At 38.7% G+C, this 21,642-nt stretch overlaps 1 protein-coding gene across 1 annotated transcript in view; it reads left to right on the top strand.

The window, feature by feature from the left end:
- The window catches only part of LOC128664031 (zona pellucida sperm-binding protein 4-like), a 45,432-nt gene extending 24,878 nt beyond the window's left edge, over positions 1-20,554 (top strand). Inside the window, exons 2-12 of the mRNA XM_053718683.1 lie at positions 16,284-16,405; positions 16,730-16,826; positions 18,228-18,383; positions 18,541-18,731; positions 18,987-19,081; positions 19,206-19,333; positions 19,416-19,605; positions 19,688-19,829; positions 20,007-20,085; positions 20,175-20,270; positions 20,395-20,554. Coding sequence (XP_053574658.1) covers positions 16,745-16,826; positions 18,228-18,383; positions 18,541-18,731; positions 18,987-19,081; positions 19,206-19,333; positions 19,416-19,605; positions 19,688-19,829; positions 20,007-20,085; positions 20,175-20,270; positions 20,395-20,525 — 1,290 coding nt within the window. The 5' untranslated portion in view covers positions 16,284-16,405; positions 16,730-16,744 and the 3' untranslated portion in view covers positions 20,526-20,554. The remainder of the gene's footprint in view (positions 1-16,283; positions 16,406-16,729; positions 16,827-18,227; positions 18,384-18,540; positions 18,732-18,986; positions 19,082-19,205; positions 19,334-19,415; positions 19,606-19,687; positions 19,830-20,006; positions 20,086-20,174; positions 20,271-20,394) is intronic.
- The last annotated feature ends 1,088 nt before the right edge of the window (positions 20,555-21,642 follow it).

Genomic DNA, 21,642 nt, shown 5'->3' with positions numbered 1-21,642 from the left:
TCATTCAGATTATTTTCTGAGGATGCGGAATCTCATATGATTCACTTACTCTTCAGGACATAGTTAGATGATCTTCTTTTCTAAAGCTCTTGATTCCTCACACAAGGGTCACCTTTTTTAGGTTTCCAGATAGTTTGTGTCATTGTCCTTGTCTCTATCAGACAAGGGATAATGTTATTGGGTTCCGTCTATCGGTACCTTTAGTCTCTATTATTTCCTTCAGTTGCTATATATGCATAGAAGTTTTAGGTCTTATGACCACAGCATTGGATTCAATTCCCTTTGCTCATTTTCTCTAGAAAGAACCTTTCCAGTCTTTTATAAGTGTTGTTTCTTCAAGAACATGGTTGGAGGATCAATTTACCTACAAGTTCGTTTGATTCCTCAGACAAGGGTAACCTTTTTAGGTTTCCTGATAGATTCAGTGTTCTTGATTCTGTCTCTGACGGACAAGAGGCGTCTGAAATTGGTTTCAGCTTATCGAAACCTTCAGTCTCAATCATTCCCTTCGGTAGCCTTATGCATGGAAATTCTAGGTCTTATGACTGCTCGTTTTCACATGCGACCTCTTCAGCTCTGTATGCTGAACCAGTGGTGCAGGGATTATACAAAGATATCTCAATTAATATCTTTAAAACCGATTGTTCGACACTCTCTGACGTGGTGGACAGATCACCATCGTTTAGTTCAGGGGGCTTCTTTTTGTTCCTCCAACCTAGACTGTGATCTCAACAGATGCAAATCTGACAGGTTGGGGAGCTGTATGGGGGTTTCTGACAGCACAAGGGGTTTGGGAATCTCAGGAGGTGAGATTACCAATCAACATTTTTGGAACTCCGTGCAATTTTCAGAGCTCTTCAGTCGTGGCCTCTTCTAAAGAGAGAGTCGTTCATTTGTTTCTAGACGGACAATGTCACAACCGTGGCATATGTCAATCATCAAGGAGGAACTCACAGTCCTCTGGCTATGAAAGAAGTCTCTCGAATACTTGTATGGGCGGAATCCAGCTCCTGTCTAATTTCTGCGGTTCGTATCCCAGGTATAGACAATTTGGAAGCGGATTATCTCAGTCGCCAAACACTACATCCGGGCGAATGGTTTCTTCACCCAGAGGTATTTCTTCAGATTGTTCAAATATGGGGACTTCCAGAAATAGATCTGATGGCTTCTCATCTAAACAAGAAGCTTCCCAGGTATCTGTCCAGATCCAGGGATCCTCAGGCGGAAGCAGTGGATGCATTGTCACTTCCTTGGAAGTATCATCCTGCTTATATCTTTCCGCCTATAGTTCTTTTTCCAAGATTCTAAAGGAACGTTCGTTTATTCTGCTGGTGGCTCCAGCATGGCCTCACAGGTTTTGGTATGCGGATCTTGTCCGGATGGCCACTTGCCAACCGTGGACTCTTCCGTTAAGACCAGACCTTCTATCGCAAGGTCCTTTTTTCCATCAGGTTCTCAAATCCTTAAATTTTAAGGTATGGAGATTGAACGCTTGATTCTCAATCATAGAGGTTTCTCTGACTCTGTGATTAATACTATGTTACAGGCTTGTAAAACTGTATCTAGGAAGATATATTATCGAGTCTGGAAGATTTTCATTTCTTGGTGTTTTTCTCATCATTTTTCTTGGCATTCTTTCAGAATTCCTAGAATGTTACAGTTTCTTCAGGATGGTTTGGATAAGGTTTGTCTGCAAGTTCCTTGAAAGGTCAAATCTCTGCTCTTTCTGTTCTTTTTCACAGAAAGATTGCTAGTCTTCCTGATATTCATTGTTTTGTACAAGCTTTGGCTCGTATAAAACCTGTTATTAAGTCAATCTCTCCTCCTTGGAGTTTGAATTTGGTTCTGGGGGCTCTTCAAGCTCCTCCGTTTGAACCTATGCATTCGCTGGACATTTAATTACTTTCTTGGAAAGTTTTGTTTCTTTTGGCCATCTCTTCTGCTAGAAGAGTTTCTGAATTATCTGCTCTTTCTTGTGAGTCTCCTTTTCTGATTTTTCATCAGGATAAGGCGGTGTTGCGAACTTCTTTTAAATTTTTACCTAAGGTTATGAATTCTAACAACATTAGTAGAGAAATTGTGGTTCCTTCATTGTGTCCTAATCCTAAGAATTCTAAGGAAAACTTGTTGCATTCTTTGGATGTAGTTAGAGCTTTGAAATATTATGTTGAAGCTACTAAGGATTTCCGAAAGACTTCTAGTCTATTTGTTATCTTTTCCGGTTCTAGGAAAGGTCAGAAGGCTTCTGCCATTTCTTTGGCATCTTGGTTAAAATCTTTGTTTCATCATGCCTATGTCGAGTCGGGTAAAACTCCGCCTCAAAGGATTACAGCTCATTCTACTAGGTCAGTTTCTACTTCCTGGGCGTATAGGAATGAAGCTTCAGTTGATCAGATTTGCAAAGCAGCCACTTGGTCTTCTTTGCATACTTTTACTAAATTCTACCATTTTGATGTGTTTTCTTCTTCTGAAGCAGTTTTTGGTAGAAAAGTACTTCAGGCAGCTGTTTCAGTTTTATTCTTCTGCTTATAATTTCAGGTTTTTTTTCATTATAAGATTTAAACTTTATTTTGGGTGTGGATTTTTTTCAGCGAAATTGGCTGTCTTTATTTTATCCCTCCCTCTCTAGTGACTCTTGCGTGGAAGATCCACATCTTGGGTAGTCATTATCCCATACGTCACTAGCTCATGGACTCTTGCTAATTACATGAAAGAAAACATAATTTATGTAAGAACTTACCTGATAAATTCATTTCTTTCATATTAGCAAGAGTCCATGAGGCCCACCCTTTTGTGGTGGTTATGATTTTTTTGTATAAAGCACAATTATTCCAATTCCTTATTTTTTATGCTTTTGCACTTTTTTCTTATCACCCCACTTCTTGGCTATACGTTAAACTGATTTGTGGGTGTGGTGAGGGGTGTATTTATAGGCATTTTGAGGTTTGGGAAACTTTGCCCCTCCTGGTAGGAATGTATATCCCATACGTCACTAGCTCATGGACTCTTGCTAATATGAAAGAAATGAATTTATCAGGTAAGTTCTTTCATAAATTATGTTGTTTTTTTACCCCCCAGAAAAAAAAACTTTTTTTTTTCAATTATTTAATTAAAAGTGCCATAATGTTACACAAATACACAAATACAGTATTATTACTTAGCTTACAAGATACACAGCCTGCCTGCCTGGCCCCTGTAGTAAATTTTAATATATCTATCAAAGCCCTACCACACGTGCGATAGCCTAAGCTATGGCACTGTGCTTTGCACAATCTAAAATTGCCTGCTGCGCAGCTCCCAGCCTCCCCATCCCCATACTTAGCTGTTCGCACACTTCAGCCTGTGCGAGGGGTGGGAGGTGTTAGAGAGAGACAGGCAGCAGGCCATCAGCAGCCAGTGTCAGAGAAGAGCCGCGTCATCACTCACAGTCACGTGACGGCGCGAAATGTCAGGAAGAAGTGGAGGAAGGCTGTGTCTCTAGCGCGTTATGCCCACCACCCGTGACAGTTTAAGGTAAGAATGTGGGACTCAGAGATAAAAGGAATGTCGGTGGGGTGGCTAAGGCTTAGAGGCCACCGTTGATGTTCTGATCTATCATGTGTATGTTTTTCTGTTGCTGCTTTGTTTGTTGCTTTGTGATAGGATAAATATTGCGGTATCTGTGCAACTCATCGCGAATGTCAGTTTGTGTACATGGCCAATCTCCAGTAAACCGAACAGTTCAGAAAGAAAATCCTCTTAATCAGAGTGTAATTTATTGCTCACCTATGTCTGAGAATCTGAGATGGTGTATTACTTTCCAGTCAGTTCACATGCCTAGGTTGATATTCAGCCTTCTGTGTATTATACCATTTATTTCACGGACCAGAAATTCTGGTAAGAACTTTGTACTGGGAATTAGAGAGCTCAGCCTCTGGAAGATCAATAACATCAGGAAAATCCAGACCTGTGTACAGATTAACTGAAAGCTTTGTACTATAATAAGATATACAATAAAACATACAAGAAATCTAAATATTTTGTGTGTCTAATTTAGTGTTTAGGGAAAATGAGTATAATAATCTACTAAGCAATAACAGTGTCCTATAGCACTTTTACCTTTAGGCTATATATATATATAATTTTTTTGCTTTTTTAAATCTTTATTGGCTATAAACCTTTAACTTTATTGGTACTGAAGATTACATCACCTAGATACTTATTGAATGCAACTACTGTAATAAATGTTTAGAAAAATACATAAACAAATATCTGATATAAGGAATATGTTGTGCTGCAAAATCTTAGTGCTTAGTGTTTATATATATATGTATGTAGATAGAGAGCACTCTCACTTTCCAAACTTAATGCCAGGGTGCCAGCAGATGAATATGCACAGTAAAGGAAGGCACTCACTGGTCTTTTTCTTCAAATTAACTTTAATAATCGTGACGTTTCGGGGACACACTCTCTGAGGAAGGGGAGTGTGTCCCCGAAACGTCACGATTATTAAAGTTAATTTGAAGAAAAAGACCAGTGAGTGCCTTCCTTTACTGTGTATATATATATATATATCTATATATATATATATATATATATATATATATATATATATATATATATATATATATATATATATATATATATATATATATATATCCTTATACTGCGGCTGCCCCAGTGACAGGACTCTTGTACCCAGTATATATATATATATATATATATATATATATATATATATATATATAATGGGCGGAGCCATCTGAGGGGCGGGGCTAGTGCTCCCCCATCTTCAAAAGTCACCAGCCGCCACTGCCTAGATGTGTCATATACACTGTCAGGTAATCAGTATACGTAGTGCCTAGCTGTGTCATGTACACTGTCAGGTAATCAGTATATGTAGTGCCTAGCTGTACAATGTACACTGGCAGGTAATCAGTATATGTAGTTCCTAGCTGCACCATGTACACTGTCAGGTAATCAGTATATGTAGTTCCTAGCTGTACCATGTACACTGTCAGGTAATCAGTATATGTAGTGCCTAGATATGTCATATACACTGTCAGGTAATCAGTATATGTAGTGCCTAGCTGTGTCATGTACACTGTCAGGTAATCAGTATATGTAGTGCCTAGCTGTACAATGTACACTGGCAGGTAATCAGTATATGTAGTTCCTAGCTGCACCATGTACACTGTCAGGTAATCAGTATATGTAGTTCCTAACTGTACCATGTACACTGTCAGGTAATCAGTATATGTAGTTCCTAGATGTGTCATATACACTGTCAGGTAATCAGTATATGTAGTACCTAGCTGTACCATGTACACTGTCAGGTAATCAGTATATGTAGTTCCTAGCTGTACCATGTACACTGTCAGGTAATCAGTATATGTAGTTCCTAGCTGTACCATGTACACTGTCAGGTAATCAGTATATGTAGTTCCTATCTATACCATGTACACTGTTAGGTAATCAGTACTGTATATGTAGTTCCTAGCTGTACCATGTACACTGCTAGGTAATCAGTATATGTAGTTCCTAGCTGTACCATGTACACTGTCAGGTAATCAGTATATGTAGTGCCTATCTGTACCATGTACACTGTCAGGTAATCAGTATATGTAGTGCCTAGCTGTGTCATGTACACTGTCAGGTAATCAGTATATGTAGTGCCTAGATGTGTCATGTACACTGTCAGGTAATCAGTATATGTAGTTCCTAGCTGTACCATGTACACTGTCAGGTAATCAGTATATGTAGTTCCTAGCTGTACTATGTACACTGTCAGGTAATTAGTATATGTACTTCCTATCTATACCATGTACACTGTTAGGTAATCAGTATATGTAGTGCCTAGCTTTGCCATGTACAGTGTCAGGTAATCAGTATATGTAGTTCCTAACTGTAGCATGTACACTGTCAGGTAATCAGTATATGTAGTTCCTAGATGTGTCATATACACTGTCAGGTAATCAGTATATGTAGTTCCTAGCTGTACCATGTACACTGTCAGGTAATCAGTATATGTAGTTCCTAGCTGTACCATGTACACTGTCAGGTAATCAGTATATGTAGTTCCTAGCTGTACAATGTACACTGTCAGGTAATCAGTATATGTAGTGCCTAGATGTGTCATGTACACTGTCAGGTAATCAGCATATGTAGTTCCTAGCTGTACCATGTACACTGTCAGGTAATCAGTATATGTAGTACCTAGCTGTACCATGTACACTGTCAGGTAATCAGTATATGTAGTTCCTAGCTGTACCATGTACACTGTCAGGTAATCAGTATATGTAGTTCCTAGCTGTACCATGTACACTGTCAGGTAATCAGTATATGTTGTGCCTAGCTGTGCCATGTACACTTTCAGGTAATCAGTATATGTAGTGTCTAGCTGTGTCATGTACACTGTCAGGTAATCAGTATATGTAGTGCCTAGCTGTACCATGTACACTGTCAGGTAATCAGTATATGTAGTGTCTAGATGTGTAATGTACACTGTCAGGTAATCAGTATATGTAGTGTCTAGATGTGTCATGTACACTGTCAGGTAATCAGTATATGTAGTGTCTAGCTGTACCATGTACACTGTCAGGTAATCAGTATATGTAGTTCCTAGCTGTACCATGTACACTGTCAGGTAATCAGTTTATGTAGTTCCTATCTATACCATGTACACTGTTAGGTAATCAGTACTGTATATGTAGTTCCTAGCTGTACCATGTACACTGCTAGGTAATCAGTATATGTAGTTCCTAGCTGTACCATGTACACTGTCAGGTAATCAGTATATGTAGTGCCTATCTGTACCATGTACACTGTCAGGTAATCAGTATATGTAGTGCCTAGCTGTGTCATGTACACTGTCAGGTAATCAGTATATGTAGTGCCTAGATGTGTCATGTACACTGTCAGGTAATCAGTATATGTAGTTCCTAGCTGTACCATGTACACTGTCAGGTAATCAGTATATGTAGTTCCTAGCTGTACTATGTACACTGTCAGGTAATTAGTATATGTACTTCCTATCTATACCATGTACACTGTTAGGTAATCAGTATATGTAGTGCCTAGCTTTGCCATGTAGAGTGTCAGGTAATCAGTATATGTAGTTCCTAACTGTAGCATGTACACTGTCAGGTAATCAGTATATGTAGTTCCTAGATGTGTCATATACACTGTCAGGTAATCAGTATATGTAGTTCCTAGCTGTACCATGTACACTGTCAGGTAATCAGTATATGTAGTTCCTAGCTGTACCATGTACACTGTCAGGTAATCAGTATATGTAGTGCCTAGATGTGTCATGTACACTGTCAGGTAATCAGCATATGTAGTTCCTAGCTGTACCATGTACACTGTCAGGTAATCAGTATATGTAGTACCTAGCTGTACCATGTACACTGTCAGGTAATCAGTATATGCAGTTCCTAGCTGTACCATGTACACTGTCAGGTAATCAGTATATGTAGTTCCTAGCTGTACCATGTACACTGTCAGGTAATCAGTATATGTTGTGCCTAGCTGTGCCATGTACACTTTCAGGTAATCAGTATATGTAGTGTCTAGCTGTGTCATGTACACTGTCAGGTAATCAGTATATGTAGTGCCTAGCTGTGTCATGTACACTGTCAGGTAATCAGTATATGTAGTGCCTAGATGTGTCATGTACACTGTCAGGTAATCAGTATATGTAGTGCCTAGATGTGTCATATACACTGTCAGGTAATAATCACTAATGTGTTCAGCTAGCTCCCAGGATTGCAATGCTGCTCCTTCAACTAAAGATACAAAGAAAACGAAGCAAAATTGATCATAGAAGGAAATTGGAAAGTTGTTTAGAAATTGTATGATCTATCTGAATCATGAAAAAAAATCTTTGGTTTCAAATCCCTTTAATTCAGTCTGAGGATAACCTCATACACATCTCATTCCTGAATTCTCTTAAAATGTTTTCCTTCTTCTACTGGACGTCTGTTCCATGAATGAAGAGCTTGATTGCACATATCTACTAAATATGCTTTTTAACATAGGATACCAAGAGAACTAAGAAAATTAGAAGTAAATTAGGAAGTTGTTTAACCCCTTAATGACCGAGGACGTGCAGGGTACGTCCTCTTAAAAAAGTCACTTAACGACCAAGGACGTACCCTGCACGTCCTCGGTTTGGAAAGCAGCTGGAAGCGATCCTGATCACTTCCAGCTGATTTCCGGTTATTGCAGGATGCCTCGATATTGAGGCATCCTGCAATAACATTTTTTACCCCTCCGGTGCAGAGAGAGCCACTCTGTGGCCCTCTCTGCACCGGACATCGATGGCCGCATTCGTTGGTGGGTGGGAGCTGAAGTGGGAGGTGGGTGGGCGGCCATCGATGGCTTCTTAGTGAGAGAGGGGGGCGGGATCGGTTGCGGTATCGCCGGGGGGCGCGCAGGGGTGCGCGCGCGTGCACGGGGGGTGGGGGGGGGGGCGCGTGCACGGGGCGGGAGCGGGTGGGAACCGCTACACTACAGAAAAAAGGTACAAGTTGATTGTCAAAAAATATATAATAAACTTATTTTTTTTAAAACATCTAAGGGATCAGGAAGGGGTGGGGGGTTGGTATTGGGGGGGGGAAGCTACACTACAGAAAAGGGACATTTTTTTAATATATAACAGCATATTTTTCACTAAAATGGGTACTGGCAGACAGCTGCCAGTACCCAAGATGGCGCACATTAAGTCAGAGGGGGAGGGTTAGAGAGCTGTTTGGTGGGGGATCAGTGAGGTTGGGGGCTAATGGGGATCCTACACATAAGCATATGTAAATATGCTAAAAAAAAATGCACAAAAAAGCCAAAATTCTCCTTTTATTTTAGTACTGGCAGAGTTTCTGCCAGTACTTAAGATGGCGGGGACATTTGTGGGGTAGGGGAGGGAAGAGAGATGTTTGGGAGGGATCAGGGGGTCTGATGTTTCAGGTGGGAGGCTGATCTCTGCACTAAAGCTAAAATTAACCCTGCAAGCTCCCTACAAGCTACCTAATTAACCCCTTCACTGCTAGCCATAATACACGTGTGATGCGCAGCACCATTTAGCAGCATTCTAATTACCAAAAAGCAACGCCAAAGTCATATATGTCTGCTATTTCTGAACAAAGGGGATCCCAGAGAAGCATTTACAACCATTTGTGCCATAATTGCACAAGCTGTTTGTAAATGATTTCAGTGAGAAACCTAAAATTGTGAAAAATGTAACATTTTTTTTAATTTGATCGCATTTGGCGGTGAAATGGTGGCATGAAATATACCAAAATGGGCCTAGATCAATACTTGGGGTTGTCTACTACACTACACTAAAGCTAAAAATACCCCAAAAAGCTCCTTACATGCTTCCTAATTAACCCCTTCACTGCTGGGCATAATACACGTGTGGTGGGCAGTGGCATTTAGCGGCCTTCTAATTACCAAAAAGCAAAGCCAAAGCCATATATGTCTGCTATTTCTGAACAAAGGGGATCCCAGAGAAGAATTTACAACCATTTATGCCATAATTGCACAAGCAGTTTGTAAATAATTTCAGTGAGAAACTGAAAGTTTGTGAAAAAATTTGTGAAAAAGTGAACGATTTTTTGTATTTGATCGCATTTGGCGGTGAAATGGTGGCATGAAATATACCAAAATGGGCCTAGATCAATACTTTGGGATGTCTTCTAAAAAAAAATATATACATGTCAATGGATATTCAGGGATTCCTGAAAGATATCAGTGTTCTAATGTAACTAGCGCTAATTTTGAAAAGAAATGGTTTGAAAATAGCAAAGTGCTACTTGTATTTATGGCCCTATAAGTTACAAAAAAAGCAAAGAAGATGTAAACATTGGGTATTTCTAAACTCAGGACAAAATTTAGAAACTATTTAGCATGGGTGTTTTTTGGTGGTTGTAGATATGTAACAGATTTTGGGGTTCAAAGTTAGAAAAAGTGTGTTTTTTTCCATTTTTCCTCATATTTTATAAATTATTTTATAGTAAATGATAAGATATGATGAAAATAATGGTATTTTTAGAAAGTCCATTTAATGGCGAGAAAAACGGTATATAATATGTGTGGGTACAGTAAATGAGTAAGAGGGAAATTACAGCTAAACACAAACACTGCAGAAATGTAAAAATAGCCTTGGTCCCAAACGAACAGAAAATGGAAAAGTGCTCTGGTCACTAAGGGGTTAAAATTGTATTCTCTATCTGAATCATGAAAGAAACATTTGTTTTTTTATGTCCCTTTAAAGTGATGGCAAACTCTCTCCTTTTTTAAATCAGATCTGGAATGTTAGTGATATTTAAGATGAAGTTTAATTCATCAGTTGCAATGAAGATGCGCTGTAAACTACATGTTAAATGGCCTTTCAATCTTGAAAGTAGAAATGAACCTTCCCTTGTTGCTTAAGGGTTAAACGCAGTGACGTGCATTCATTAGAGGCAGGGGAGGCAGCGCCTCCCCTGGCCAATGTGGGAATTACATCTATTTTTTCATTAAAAAAAAAAAAAAAAAAATGTTGTTTTTTTTTCTTCTTTTTTTTTTTTTTACATATGAAAGGTGACCCCCCCTACCCCCCCCACCCCTCCACCAAATTATGCTTTTTATTGTTTATTTAATTTAACTTTACTTACTACATTGCATTCATATTGCGCAAGAAGGTATGAGGCCAGCTGTCCTTCCATTGCGCAATATGAATGTAATTATGTTATGGGCTGCTTTAAAGACTGCCACCCAGTGGGGAATAAAAACTAATGCAGCAGTCTCTAATGCAGCCCATAACTGCTCCCACCGGAGGCTAGCCTCGGGAGCCCTGAGCCCTGCCTGCCCGGCCGCTCAGCCAATCAGGCATCAGTATGTCTGAGTCTCTAGGCTGAGTTGCCGGGCGGGAAATTGTTGCGCAGCCGCATTGGTGGTCAGGTTGATGCGGCCGGTGTGGATTTGAGTCAGGCAGCCCGATGCGACGACGACAACGACAACGACAAAGGTAAGTGAAGGAGCTGAATGCTGCCGGAGAGGGCCATTGAAATATCCAAGCTAGCCTTAAAGGATGAACTGCCGTCTGCCTCCCAGTCAGTCACCCACACTTATAGGCTTAAGCTTAAAAAGGTTAAAAAAAAGGACATTTTTGTATGAGTTGGGTTGCATTGCAAACATAAATAGATCTCCCTTACTTTTTGAAATTTGTACACCAGGACCCAACAAACTGTGCCCAGCAATGGCCCCTGTTAATCGTTAGAAATCAATCTGCAACTGATTTAGGACAGTGAGGCTATGAAAAGAAATGTTTAAATTAGCAAAACTATATTCCTAATCCATCTCACCATAAACACTGTAAATAATAACTAACTATATATATATATAGGCATTAGGCAAAATATATGTTTTAAAGGGGCATTCCAAAAAACAAACAGTTCTAAATCTTCTAGCCTTGAACAGTTCTTCTAGTGGCACAGCAGCATGCATGCAATGCTTAATAAAACACAAAAATAAAAATTTACTTTCATGATTTATTTTGTCCCCCTTTCAATCTGAAAAATGTCCCCCCCCCCCCCAATATATTTATTATGCAGCACATTTTATTTATATTAAGTTTAGCACACATATCAAAATGTATCATATACCTTTTTTCTAAATAAAATGTGTTCTGCATAAATAAATACATATACAAGTATATATTTATTGAATGCAGGACATTTGAAGTAGTTCCAAAATGTGATCAAATTATACCCTTGTAGACTTCAGAGCATTTGGCATTGAGATGCCAATCAGTGCACAGATCAGGAACCTCTGAACTGTGCACTAATGGGCACCTGAATCATATGCCAAATGCTCTGAAGCCTCCATTCACCCTCTACCTAAAAATAAGATCATAGTTCTGAGGTTGTCAGGTCCAGTCAATCACACTTTGTTTTTTTTTTATCATATTACTAATGAGTGAAATAAGTAAGGAGTTAAATGACTGAACTCTTTCACTAACTTATGAACTTCCAAGGAACATCCTACCTCATATTCTCAATAATGAGAACAGCTGTTTTACTTTTTTTAAATTCAGTAACTGACACAGAGTGCCCAGACACAATGTCACAGACTCTCTCTATCACCATAGTATCTTGGCGTGGACACTCATTGACAGCTACTGGATTTAAAAAAAGTAAAAGAGCTGTTTTCATTAACTTCCTTCACCTTCTGGCTCTCTGTGTGTGTATGAGTGAGTGTGTGTATGCGTGTGTATCAGTGTATATCTATGTGTGTGTGTATGCGTGTGTATCAGTGTATATCTGTGTGTGTATCAGTGTATATCTGTGTGTGTGTATGAGTAAGTGTGTGTGGGTATGAGTGTGTGTGCGTATGCGTGTGTGTATCAGTGTATATCTGTGTGTGTATCAATGTATATCTGTGTGTGTGTGTGTGTATGCGTGTGTATCAGTGTATATATGTGTGTGTATCAGTGTATATCTGTGTGTGTGTGTATGCGTGTGTATCAGTGTATATATGTGTGTGTATCAGTGTATATCTGTGTGTGTATCAATGTATATCTGTGTGTGTGTGTATGCGTGTATCAGTGTATATCTGTGTGTGTATCAGTGTATATCTGTGTGTGTGTATGAGTAAGTGTGTGTGGGTATGAGTGTGTGTGCGTATGCGTGTGTGTATCAGTGTATATCTGTGTGTGTATCAATGTATATCTGTGTGTGTATGCGTGTGTATCAGTGTATATATGTGTGTGTATCAGAGTATATCTGTGTGTGTGTGTATGCGTGTGTATCAGTGTATATATGTGTGTGTATCAGTGTATATCTGTGTGTGTATCAATGTATATCTGTGTGTGTGTGTATGCGTGTATCAGTGTATATATGTGTGTGTATCAGTGTATATCTGTGTGTGTATCAATGTATATCTGTGTGTGTGTGTATGCGTGTATCAGTGTATATATGTGTGTGTATCAGTGTATATCTGTGTGTGTATGAGTGAGTGTGTGGGTATGAGTGTGTGTGTGTGTTTCAGTGTATATCTGTGTGTATGAGTGAGTGTGTGTGTGTATGAGTATGAGTGTGTGTATCAGAGTATCACTGTATATTTGTGTGTGTGTGTATGTGTCCTGTCTCTGCAATTTTTTATAAACATTGGACTAGTGTAAAATGGAAATTTCCAGCCATGCCTATAAAATAAATTGAATGACTACTACATTCTAGCTGGATCTCTGTTACTCTCTCTCTCTCTGTCACAAACACACTCACTGACACTTTCTCTCTCTCTCTGTCATGCACAGCACACACACCAACTTACTCTCTCTGTCATGCACACACACACACTTACTCTCTCTGTCATGCAAAATTGTCATGTAAATCTGTCATGTAAATTGTGTTATGTATAACACAGGAATTGTGGTATGGTTATTGGAATTGGTTAAGGCATTGGCAGATGATTGTTGGCAAACTTGGCAGTTAGGCAGCAGCACTGCAGCAGCAAAATGTACTCGTCGTGACAAGTTCAGACAGACTTCAGAACGTCTTACTTTTACTATTTTTTAGTAACTGTTTTTGTCAGTGGCAGCTATAGTTATACTGTGGTGTTTTTCACACCAATTTATAAGTTATGAGATTTATTAACCTCGTTTAATGCGGTTATTTTAATAAATGTCATAACTTATAAATTGGTTTGAAAAATACACAGTATAATAGCGGCTAGCACTGACAAAAACAGTTACTAAAAAAAATAGTAAGAGTAAGACGTTCTGAACGTGGGACCGGGTCGGGTGGCTAAGTTGTATATTTTGTAAAATAAGGCTGCAGTCAGTGCAGTGCAGCAGCCATGAGTGCAGTTGAGATCAAAACGTCAAAACATAAACAGTCAGGCCTGTAAAGCGTGGGAATTTTAGCCCCACCTACAAGACACCCACACACTCTCTCTGTGGCTGTGCACAAGTCTCCCTCACCTGCTTCCTTTCCTGGAAATGTTGGGAGGTAAACTATTATGATATGCTTGCTGTGCTGAACAAACCTCCCAAGCTATGCTGTCCTAAGACATTGAAGTAGCTGCTTCTGCTTCTATAAGCTTTTCCTGAAAACTTTAGGGAAATAGTGTTAAATAACTTTCCAATTTACATCTAATATCTGATTATCTGCATTCTTTTGATATCCTTTGTTGAAATCATATCTAAATATGCTCATTAGATACTGTGCATACTTAGATATTATTTTCAACAAAGGATATCAAAAGAATGAAGAAAATCAGATATCCTTTGTTGAAAATCATATCTAAATATGCTCATTAGCTACTGTGCATATTTAGATATGATTTTCAACAAAGGATATCAAAAGAATGAAGAAAATCAGATATCCTTTGTTGGAAATCATATCTAAATATGCTCATTAGCTACTGCACATATTTAGATATGATTTTCAACAAAGGATATCTGATTTTCTTCATTCTTTTGATATCCTTGGTTGAAAATCATATCTAAATATGCTCAGTAGCTACTGCGCATATTTAGATATGATTTTCAACAAAGGATATCAAAAGAATGAAGAAAATCAGATATCCTTTGTTGAAAATCATATCTTAATATGCTCAGTAGCTACTGATTGGTGGCTGCATATACATACCTCATGCAATTGGCTCACCCATGTGCATTGCTATTTCTTCAACAAAGGATATCTAAATAATGAAGGCGTATCCGATTCCTAGCCACTGCCTCACCAGCCTCTGACCTCACCGCACATCACTGGTTAAACGTTTACAGAGAATAGCTCGTTAACTGACAATTCAAATAGTATGTGCTAAATCTGAGTGGTATTAATCCAATCTCCTCCCCATCAGGTGTTGCTCATGGGATAAAAGTCTGATCTCTGGCTGCTGAGAACATTCTCTAATCACAGCAAGATGGGTTTCTCTGTTGTGCTGTGGGTTCTAGGTTTGCTTCTGAGCTGTAAGTTACAATGCTTGGTTTGTGAAGGAGATTTTGTTTTGGAGGAATCTTCACAGCTGCGTTGTGGTTTGACCAGCCTCCAATTTTCTCTTCCTTCACTGGATAATGTTACTGCTTTTTCCCTGATAGTACTAGGTGAGTAAATCTAGCTTGGGAGTAGATGGTAACAGTAACCACATCTCATGTATGTGGGTCAGCAAAAGCAATGGTGCAGATACCACTATAACTTTGTTTTGAAGACTTTTCATATCTTATGGGATTTTCCTTCTATCTGTATCATGAAATAATTTTTGGGTTTCCTGTCACTTTAAGGCTTTTGTTGAACTAGAATGCTGCAGGTTGTTTAATTGTAGTAATTTGTATCCAACTTCAACAAAGTAGTTTAGCTCCTTGCAGAAAACAAATGCCAATGATTAAGGGATGTTACAGTCATCTTCATATAGTAACACATTTTGCAATATACTTGTACAGGCAAAAATGTTTCTATTAAGTTATCACTGTCTTTTTGTGTAACCCTTTCTGTGCATGTGAAGCATAGCTAGATATTCTCAGTGCACCAGCATGTTAAATACTGCAGCTTCTCAGAGCATCAGTGGGGCTTGTATCTTATCAGCAATTAACCAATTGAGTTTACCAGTTGGTACATATGCACCTTTAGGCTCTCTGAGCGAGTGCTATTTAAAATGCTGGTGCATGAAGCATACTTAAAGGGATACTAAGCCCAAAATTTTCTTTCGTGTTTCAGAGCATGCAACTTTCTAATTTACTTCTATTATCAGTTTCTTTGTTTTTACTATTTTTATTTGGTAAAGAAGGCATCTAAGCTAAGGAGCCAGCCAATTTTGGTTCAGCACCCTGGACAGCATTTATCCACCAATTGGCAAGGACCACCCAGGTTGTGAACCAAAAATGGGCCGGTTTCTAAATTTTACATTCTTGCTTATCAAATAAAGATGGCAAGAGAATGAAGAAAAATATGAGTATATTAGAAATGTGCTCTAAAATTGCATGCTCTATCTAAATCATGAAAAATAAAATTTGGGTTCAGTGTTCCTTTTTAATAAACTTTTGAGCTACAGTTCTTATTAGAAGCCTTTTTGCTAGTACATGTGTATTATAAAATTGCTTCTGTTCAAAACTGATCTTTATGAAACTTTAAAGGTGGGTTTTTTTTTTTTTCATTGTTACATAAACACTTAAAGATGGGCTATATGATCCATTTGTTTCGGGGGCGGTGTTTGAATCGCTGATTTTGTGTGTATATAATTTTTAGTGGTACAAATTGCTATGAACCATACCAAGACTTGTTGATGCAGTTTACTTAAAGGTAAATGGTGATCTTCTTTCATAGATAACCAAGGAGAGTCTCACTATCTACACAATAGCTCAGAGTGTGGCACCTGGGTTGGACAGGAACCAGATGGCTCTGTGGTTGTTGGTGCTGCTTATGATGGCTGTTATGTGACTGAGCAGGTAAAGAGAATTTCTTGGTTTGGGACAGCTGTAAAGACTTATTCTGAACCATGTGTAGACTGGCAAATAAGCTATTGCTGTGTTAGTTCTGCGTAAACCATGTGATGCCTCCTTAAATGGACCTGTATCTTTCTTTCAAGATATCACACAGGTCTGAATTTGATGGAAAATAAACTAGTTCCCATCAAGTGTCATGGGGTTATGTCTGTTAGGCAAATACAGGATATATACAGCTACTATTTAGTAGAATTAGTAAATTGTCTGGCACTTCCTATACTAGTGTAACTTTGTTCATTCACTACAATGTCCTTTCTACACTCACAGGAAGACACCTATCTAATGACCATTCTTCTGAAAGAAGCCCTACTTGATGGAGAGATTCAGCACCATAAAAAGGAGCTTAAATGTCCAGTCTTACCAGGTAAACGCTCTATGGATTATAAAATCACATTGCTCATTTCAATGCATTTTAACCTTTCTATAGGGACATGGTCTAGTAAGGACAGTCTACTCCCAGAACTTTTGTTTAAAAAGGTAGATAATCCCTTTTATCCATCCTATGTTTGCATAACCAACAGTTATATTGATGCTTTTCGCCTCTGCAGAGTGCTCCCTTAATTTCAGTCTTTTGACTGACATTTACGAGTCAGCACTGATTGGCTAAAATATGTAACTCTGCAGGAGTGAGCAGTTGTCTATATGGCACACATGAACTAGCTGTGACCCTTCAAAATGCACTGAGAGATGAGGCAGCCTTCAAGGGCTTACATATTAGCATGCGAGTCTACCTAGGTTTGGAAGAATACCAAGAGAACAAAGTAAACTTGGTGGTAAAAGTAAATTGGAAAGTGGTTTAAAATTGCATGCCCTATCTGCAGAAATGAAGGGACAGTCTAATCCAAATTAAACTTTCATAATCCAGTGTCCTTTTTTGCCTTCCTGTCCCAGCCTCTCAAAGAGGTGGCCTCAACAGGACATAAGAGTAAAGTGGTTGTTTTTTGAAGCTTTGCTAGGAGACACTAACATGGCTCCATTCAGTTTATTGCCAATGATCAATATATGACTTCTGCTGCAAAACCATGTGACCTAAGATTTTTTTTCTGTCTAGCCCTTGCCCACAGCTAAACAAGGAAGCAGACATTTTGAAATTTAAAGTGCTCACTTGCACAAAGATTGTGTTAAAAAAACAAACAAACATTTTGTTTTACATTTAAAGGGACAGTCAACTCTAAAATTGTTATGGTTTTAAAAAGATAGAAAATCCCTCTATTACCCATTCCCCAGGTTTGCACAGCCAGCAAGGGTTATATTAATATACTCTTAACCTCTGTAATTACCTTTGGTACCTAAGCCTCTTTTGACAGGCCCCTGATCAGGTGGTTATTTTTATTTATTGACTTGCATTTTAGTCAATTAGTGCAGTCATCAACATTGTGCTCACGCCTGTGGGTGTATCTGGCCCACATGAACTAGAAGCTAATAAAGCATGTGATAAGAGGCTGTCTGTAGTGGCCTGTAATCAGGCAGAAACTTAAAGGTTTACATGTTATAAAGTGTATAATATAACTGGTTGCGTAAAGCTGGGGAATACATAGTAAAATCATTCTGTCTTTTAATAAACCTATTTTGGTGTTGACCGTGCCTTTTTTTTAAACTGTTGCTGTACTTACAATTTACTTTATTTTTTTAAGACAAGGGCATATGGGTTAATCTTCCATTTCTAGCTCACTGACTTTACAGCCAAGAGTAGGAAAGTATTAAAATGCCAGAACCATCGCACCATTTTCCTTGCTCCTGACTTGAATGTTCTGGTCTCTTAAAGCTATGGATGCTCCCAGCCCAGATGTTTGTGCTGCCATTGCCAGAGGGGACAGGGTGTCCTGTGCCAATGCCCCAGTATCCAGAGACCTCTGTGAAAGCCTTGGGTGCTGCTTCACTCCTTTGGATCCTAGTATTTCCTGTTACTATGGCAACAAAGGTGAGTTACCAGCAAACTTACTCCCCCACACCCTCTTCTGTATAAAGGTGACATTACATTAAATTGTTAATTTGTCATTTATTTCATGAGGTACTTATCTTCTCACCATATGACCGGAAAGGTTAAAGGTGTTATAATTTTTTTTTCTTCTCTCCAGTGACTGCACAATGTACAGCTGATAACCAGGTTATAGTTGCCCTCACTAAGGATGTGACAGTCCCTCCATTAATACTGGACTCTGTAAATGTGCTGTCTGTGAACACAGCTACTTGCAGTGGGTTGCAAATCACCAGGAACAACCTCTTTGCTGTCTTCCAATTTCCTTTGTCCTGTGGAAGTGGCCATATGGTAAATAGAGGCATGGGTAAAACAATACTTGGCTATATAGTGTGGTGTAATAGGTTCCTGTTAGCAACTGGGTATAAATGTATAGAATACATACAGTATCTTACATGCCCTAGACCTGAACTGCATTTAGTAAATAAAACTACTTTGCTATAATTAGATTCTAATACCTCAAAAGTATTGAGGGGTTTGTCCCTTTCCAGGAGCTTATGTCATGATTTTGCAGTTTTTCAAAATCTGACCTTTCTTCCCTAACAGACAGATGTTAGTCAGATTTATGAAAACTTCTTTGAAGCAACGAGATATGTAAGGAACTGGCAAGGGGCATCAATCACTAGAGACAGTACAATGAAGTAAGTTGGGATTGGACCTGCTGGGTGATGAGCATCCAATTTCAGATGCACTTTAAAATTATAATGTAATATAAGGGTAGACTTGGCTACCTTCAGAAGCACCTTATATACTTTGCTTTTCTAGGCTGACTGTTCGCTGCAGCTATTCCAGAACCAGTGCTGTACTACTAAAAGTAGATGTTGTCACCCTGCCGCCACCACCTCCTGTCTCCACCACTGGACCTCTTTCACTGGAGATGAGGATAGCTCAAGGTAACTCAATTCTAAATCTAGCCAATCCAAGCTTGCTAGCCTTTGTCATAAGAGCACCTTTATCACTATTTTCATTATCTAGATGTATTCTATGCCGGATATTATGTTGATGGAGACTACCCTGTTGTAAAGGTTCTGAGAGAGCCAGTCTACCTGGAGGTCAGGATTCTGAGGAGAACAGACCCTAACCTGGTATTGGTACTAAATGACTGCTGGGCCACCCAATCTACTGATTCCTACCAGCAGCCACAGTGGCCTGTCCTGGAGAAAAGGTAGTATTGCAAACCTTCTATACTTTATCAAGCTAACTAAGGTTTTAAGATTATGACTTTTTTTTTTTCTCCCCCCCCCCAGTTGTCCTTTCACTGGAGATAATTACCTTACACAGCTGATTCCAGTTGCTGCATCACAAACTTACCCAACACATTACCAACGCTTTTCCATCAGCACTTTCACATTTGTGGATGAAAGAACCCAGCTTTCTCTTGGAGGATTGGTAACATTGCTTTTTAAATGTAGTGGAAAAACTACCACATTTAAAACTTGTCTTTTGTAAAATTATTAAATTTTATTGATTAACTTAGTATATTCCACTATAAATGCTTCTGTGAAGGCCAATTTCCCTGCACTTCCTCATCTAGTTTTTAGGATAGTAACATTCTTTCCTCCCCAGGTCTACTTCCACTGCAGTGCCTCTGTATGTGTTCCATCTAACTTTGATTCCTGCAGAAGAACCTGTTCATCAAGAAAGCGTAAGACCTCTAGAACCCTTCTTCTTTACTAGCTAATGCAATTAAAGACTTACATTTACTTTATCCCTTCATTTATATTCCTAATTCAGGGAGAATGGTACCTGTGGAGGACACCATGACCATAGTCACATCTGAGGGACCCATTTACTTTGCCAGTGCTAGCATGGTGAAGGCTGAGGCACCAGGTAATACTAATCAGACTTGCACTCTACACGATTATTCACTGCATGAAGCAATTGTAAGTGCATCTTAAGTCTAATGTTGGACAATATGTAAAATGATGATTCTAACTATGGCTTATTCCTACAGGTGATTCTGGTTACAAACCTTTAGCCTGGGCCAGAGGCACAGCAGTTACCGGAGGTGTTCTGTCCATCGTTTTTGTTATAGGTGTCTGGAATTACAAGAGGATTCACACCACAAAAAGTGAACAAGTATAAATAGATATAAATAAATAGTTTTCTACAAATCTCATGTCTTGATTTCTTTAAACCTACAAAAGTAATGGTTGAGCAAAAACTTGCACATTGCTAGTACAAAAGATTAATTTCAGGTTTAGCCACCAAATTTTTCATGATTTAGATAGAGCATGCAAATTTTTTATTTATTTTTTGTTGTTGCTATCTTTATTTGAAAAGTAAGGCATCGGCTTTCTTGGTTCAGAACTCTGGATAGCACTTATATTTATTGGTGGATAGTTATCCACCAAGGACAACCCTGGTTGTTCACCAAAAGTGGGCCAGCATCTAAACTTACATTCTTGCATTTCAAATAAAGATACCAAGATAATTTTATAATAGAGCAGCATTACATTTTAAGCAACTTTCTAATTTACTCCTATCTGAATCATGAAAGGAGAAAATTTGGTTTTGGTGTCACTTTTTTAAAGCTACCAAGCCTTCAGCTTATCATAAAAAAGCCTATGGGTATTTAGCGTTGCCAAAACCACCCCTCTACAAAGAAACAATGTCTAAATCACTAGGCAGCTACGGTATATGAACATAGGAGAACTACTTTGAAAGAGTATGCTCTTCGTTAAAAAGACTGTAGTTAACAGCAACAGAGGGGGCAGATTAGCTATTAGTACACAACTTGATTGTGTTATGCCTATAGTTCAGACAAGCGAGTTGTGTAAAAACACTAAGTGGCGCTGCTGTAGATCCTAAAATACAGATCTCTAAGATTATATTACAATACAATGAGAACTCATTCATAAATGTGGTGTCAAACTTTATTTTAAAAATCCAGTTACATACAAAGTTAATATCTACCCCAGTGGTTTCAGTTAGAGTCCTTAATGGGTTTGATGACTGATGTAAAAATAAATGAATACGTCCCAATAAAGGCTGCTGCTCCTCATACGGGTAATTCCAGGTGCCCCACAAATACAATTTAAAATACAAAAAGTGCACCTCATATTCAATGTGGCTACTCACAATATTAAAACAGTCCTTAACCCTTTGCGGTCCTTTTGTCAGAATATATCCAACAAAGGTATTTAGCGCATGCGCTCAAATGTCAGCTATATTCAGACTTTGCCGTTTTTGAATGTCAGCT

Source organism: Bombina bombina, chromosome 6 (assembly GCF_027579735.1).
Source record: "Bombina bombina isolate aBomBom1 chromosome 6, aBomBom1.pri, whole genome shotgun sequence".
Lineage (NCBI taxonomy): Eukaryota > Metazoa > Chordata > Amphibia > Anura > Bombinatoridae > Bombina > Bombina bombina.
This window is presented reverse-complemented; position numbering and strand designations above follow the sequence as displayed.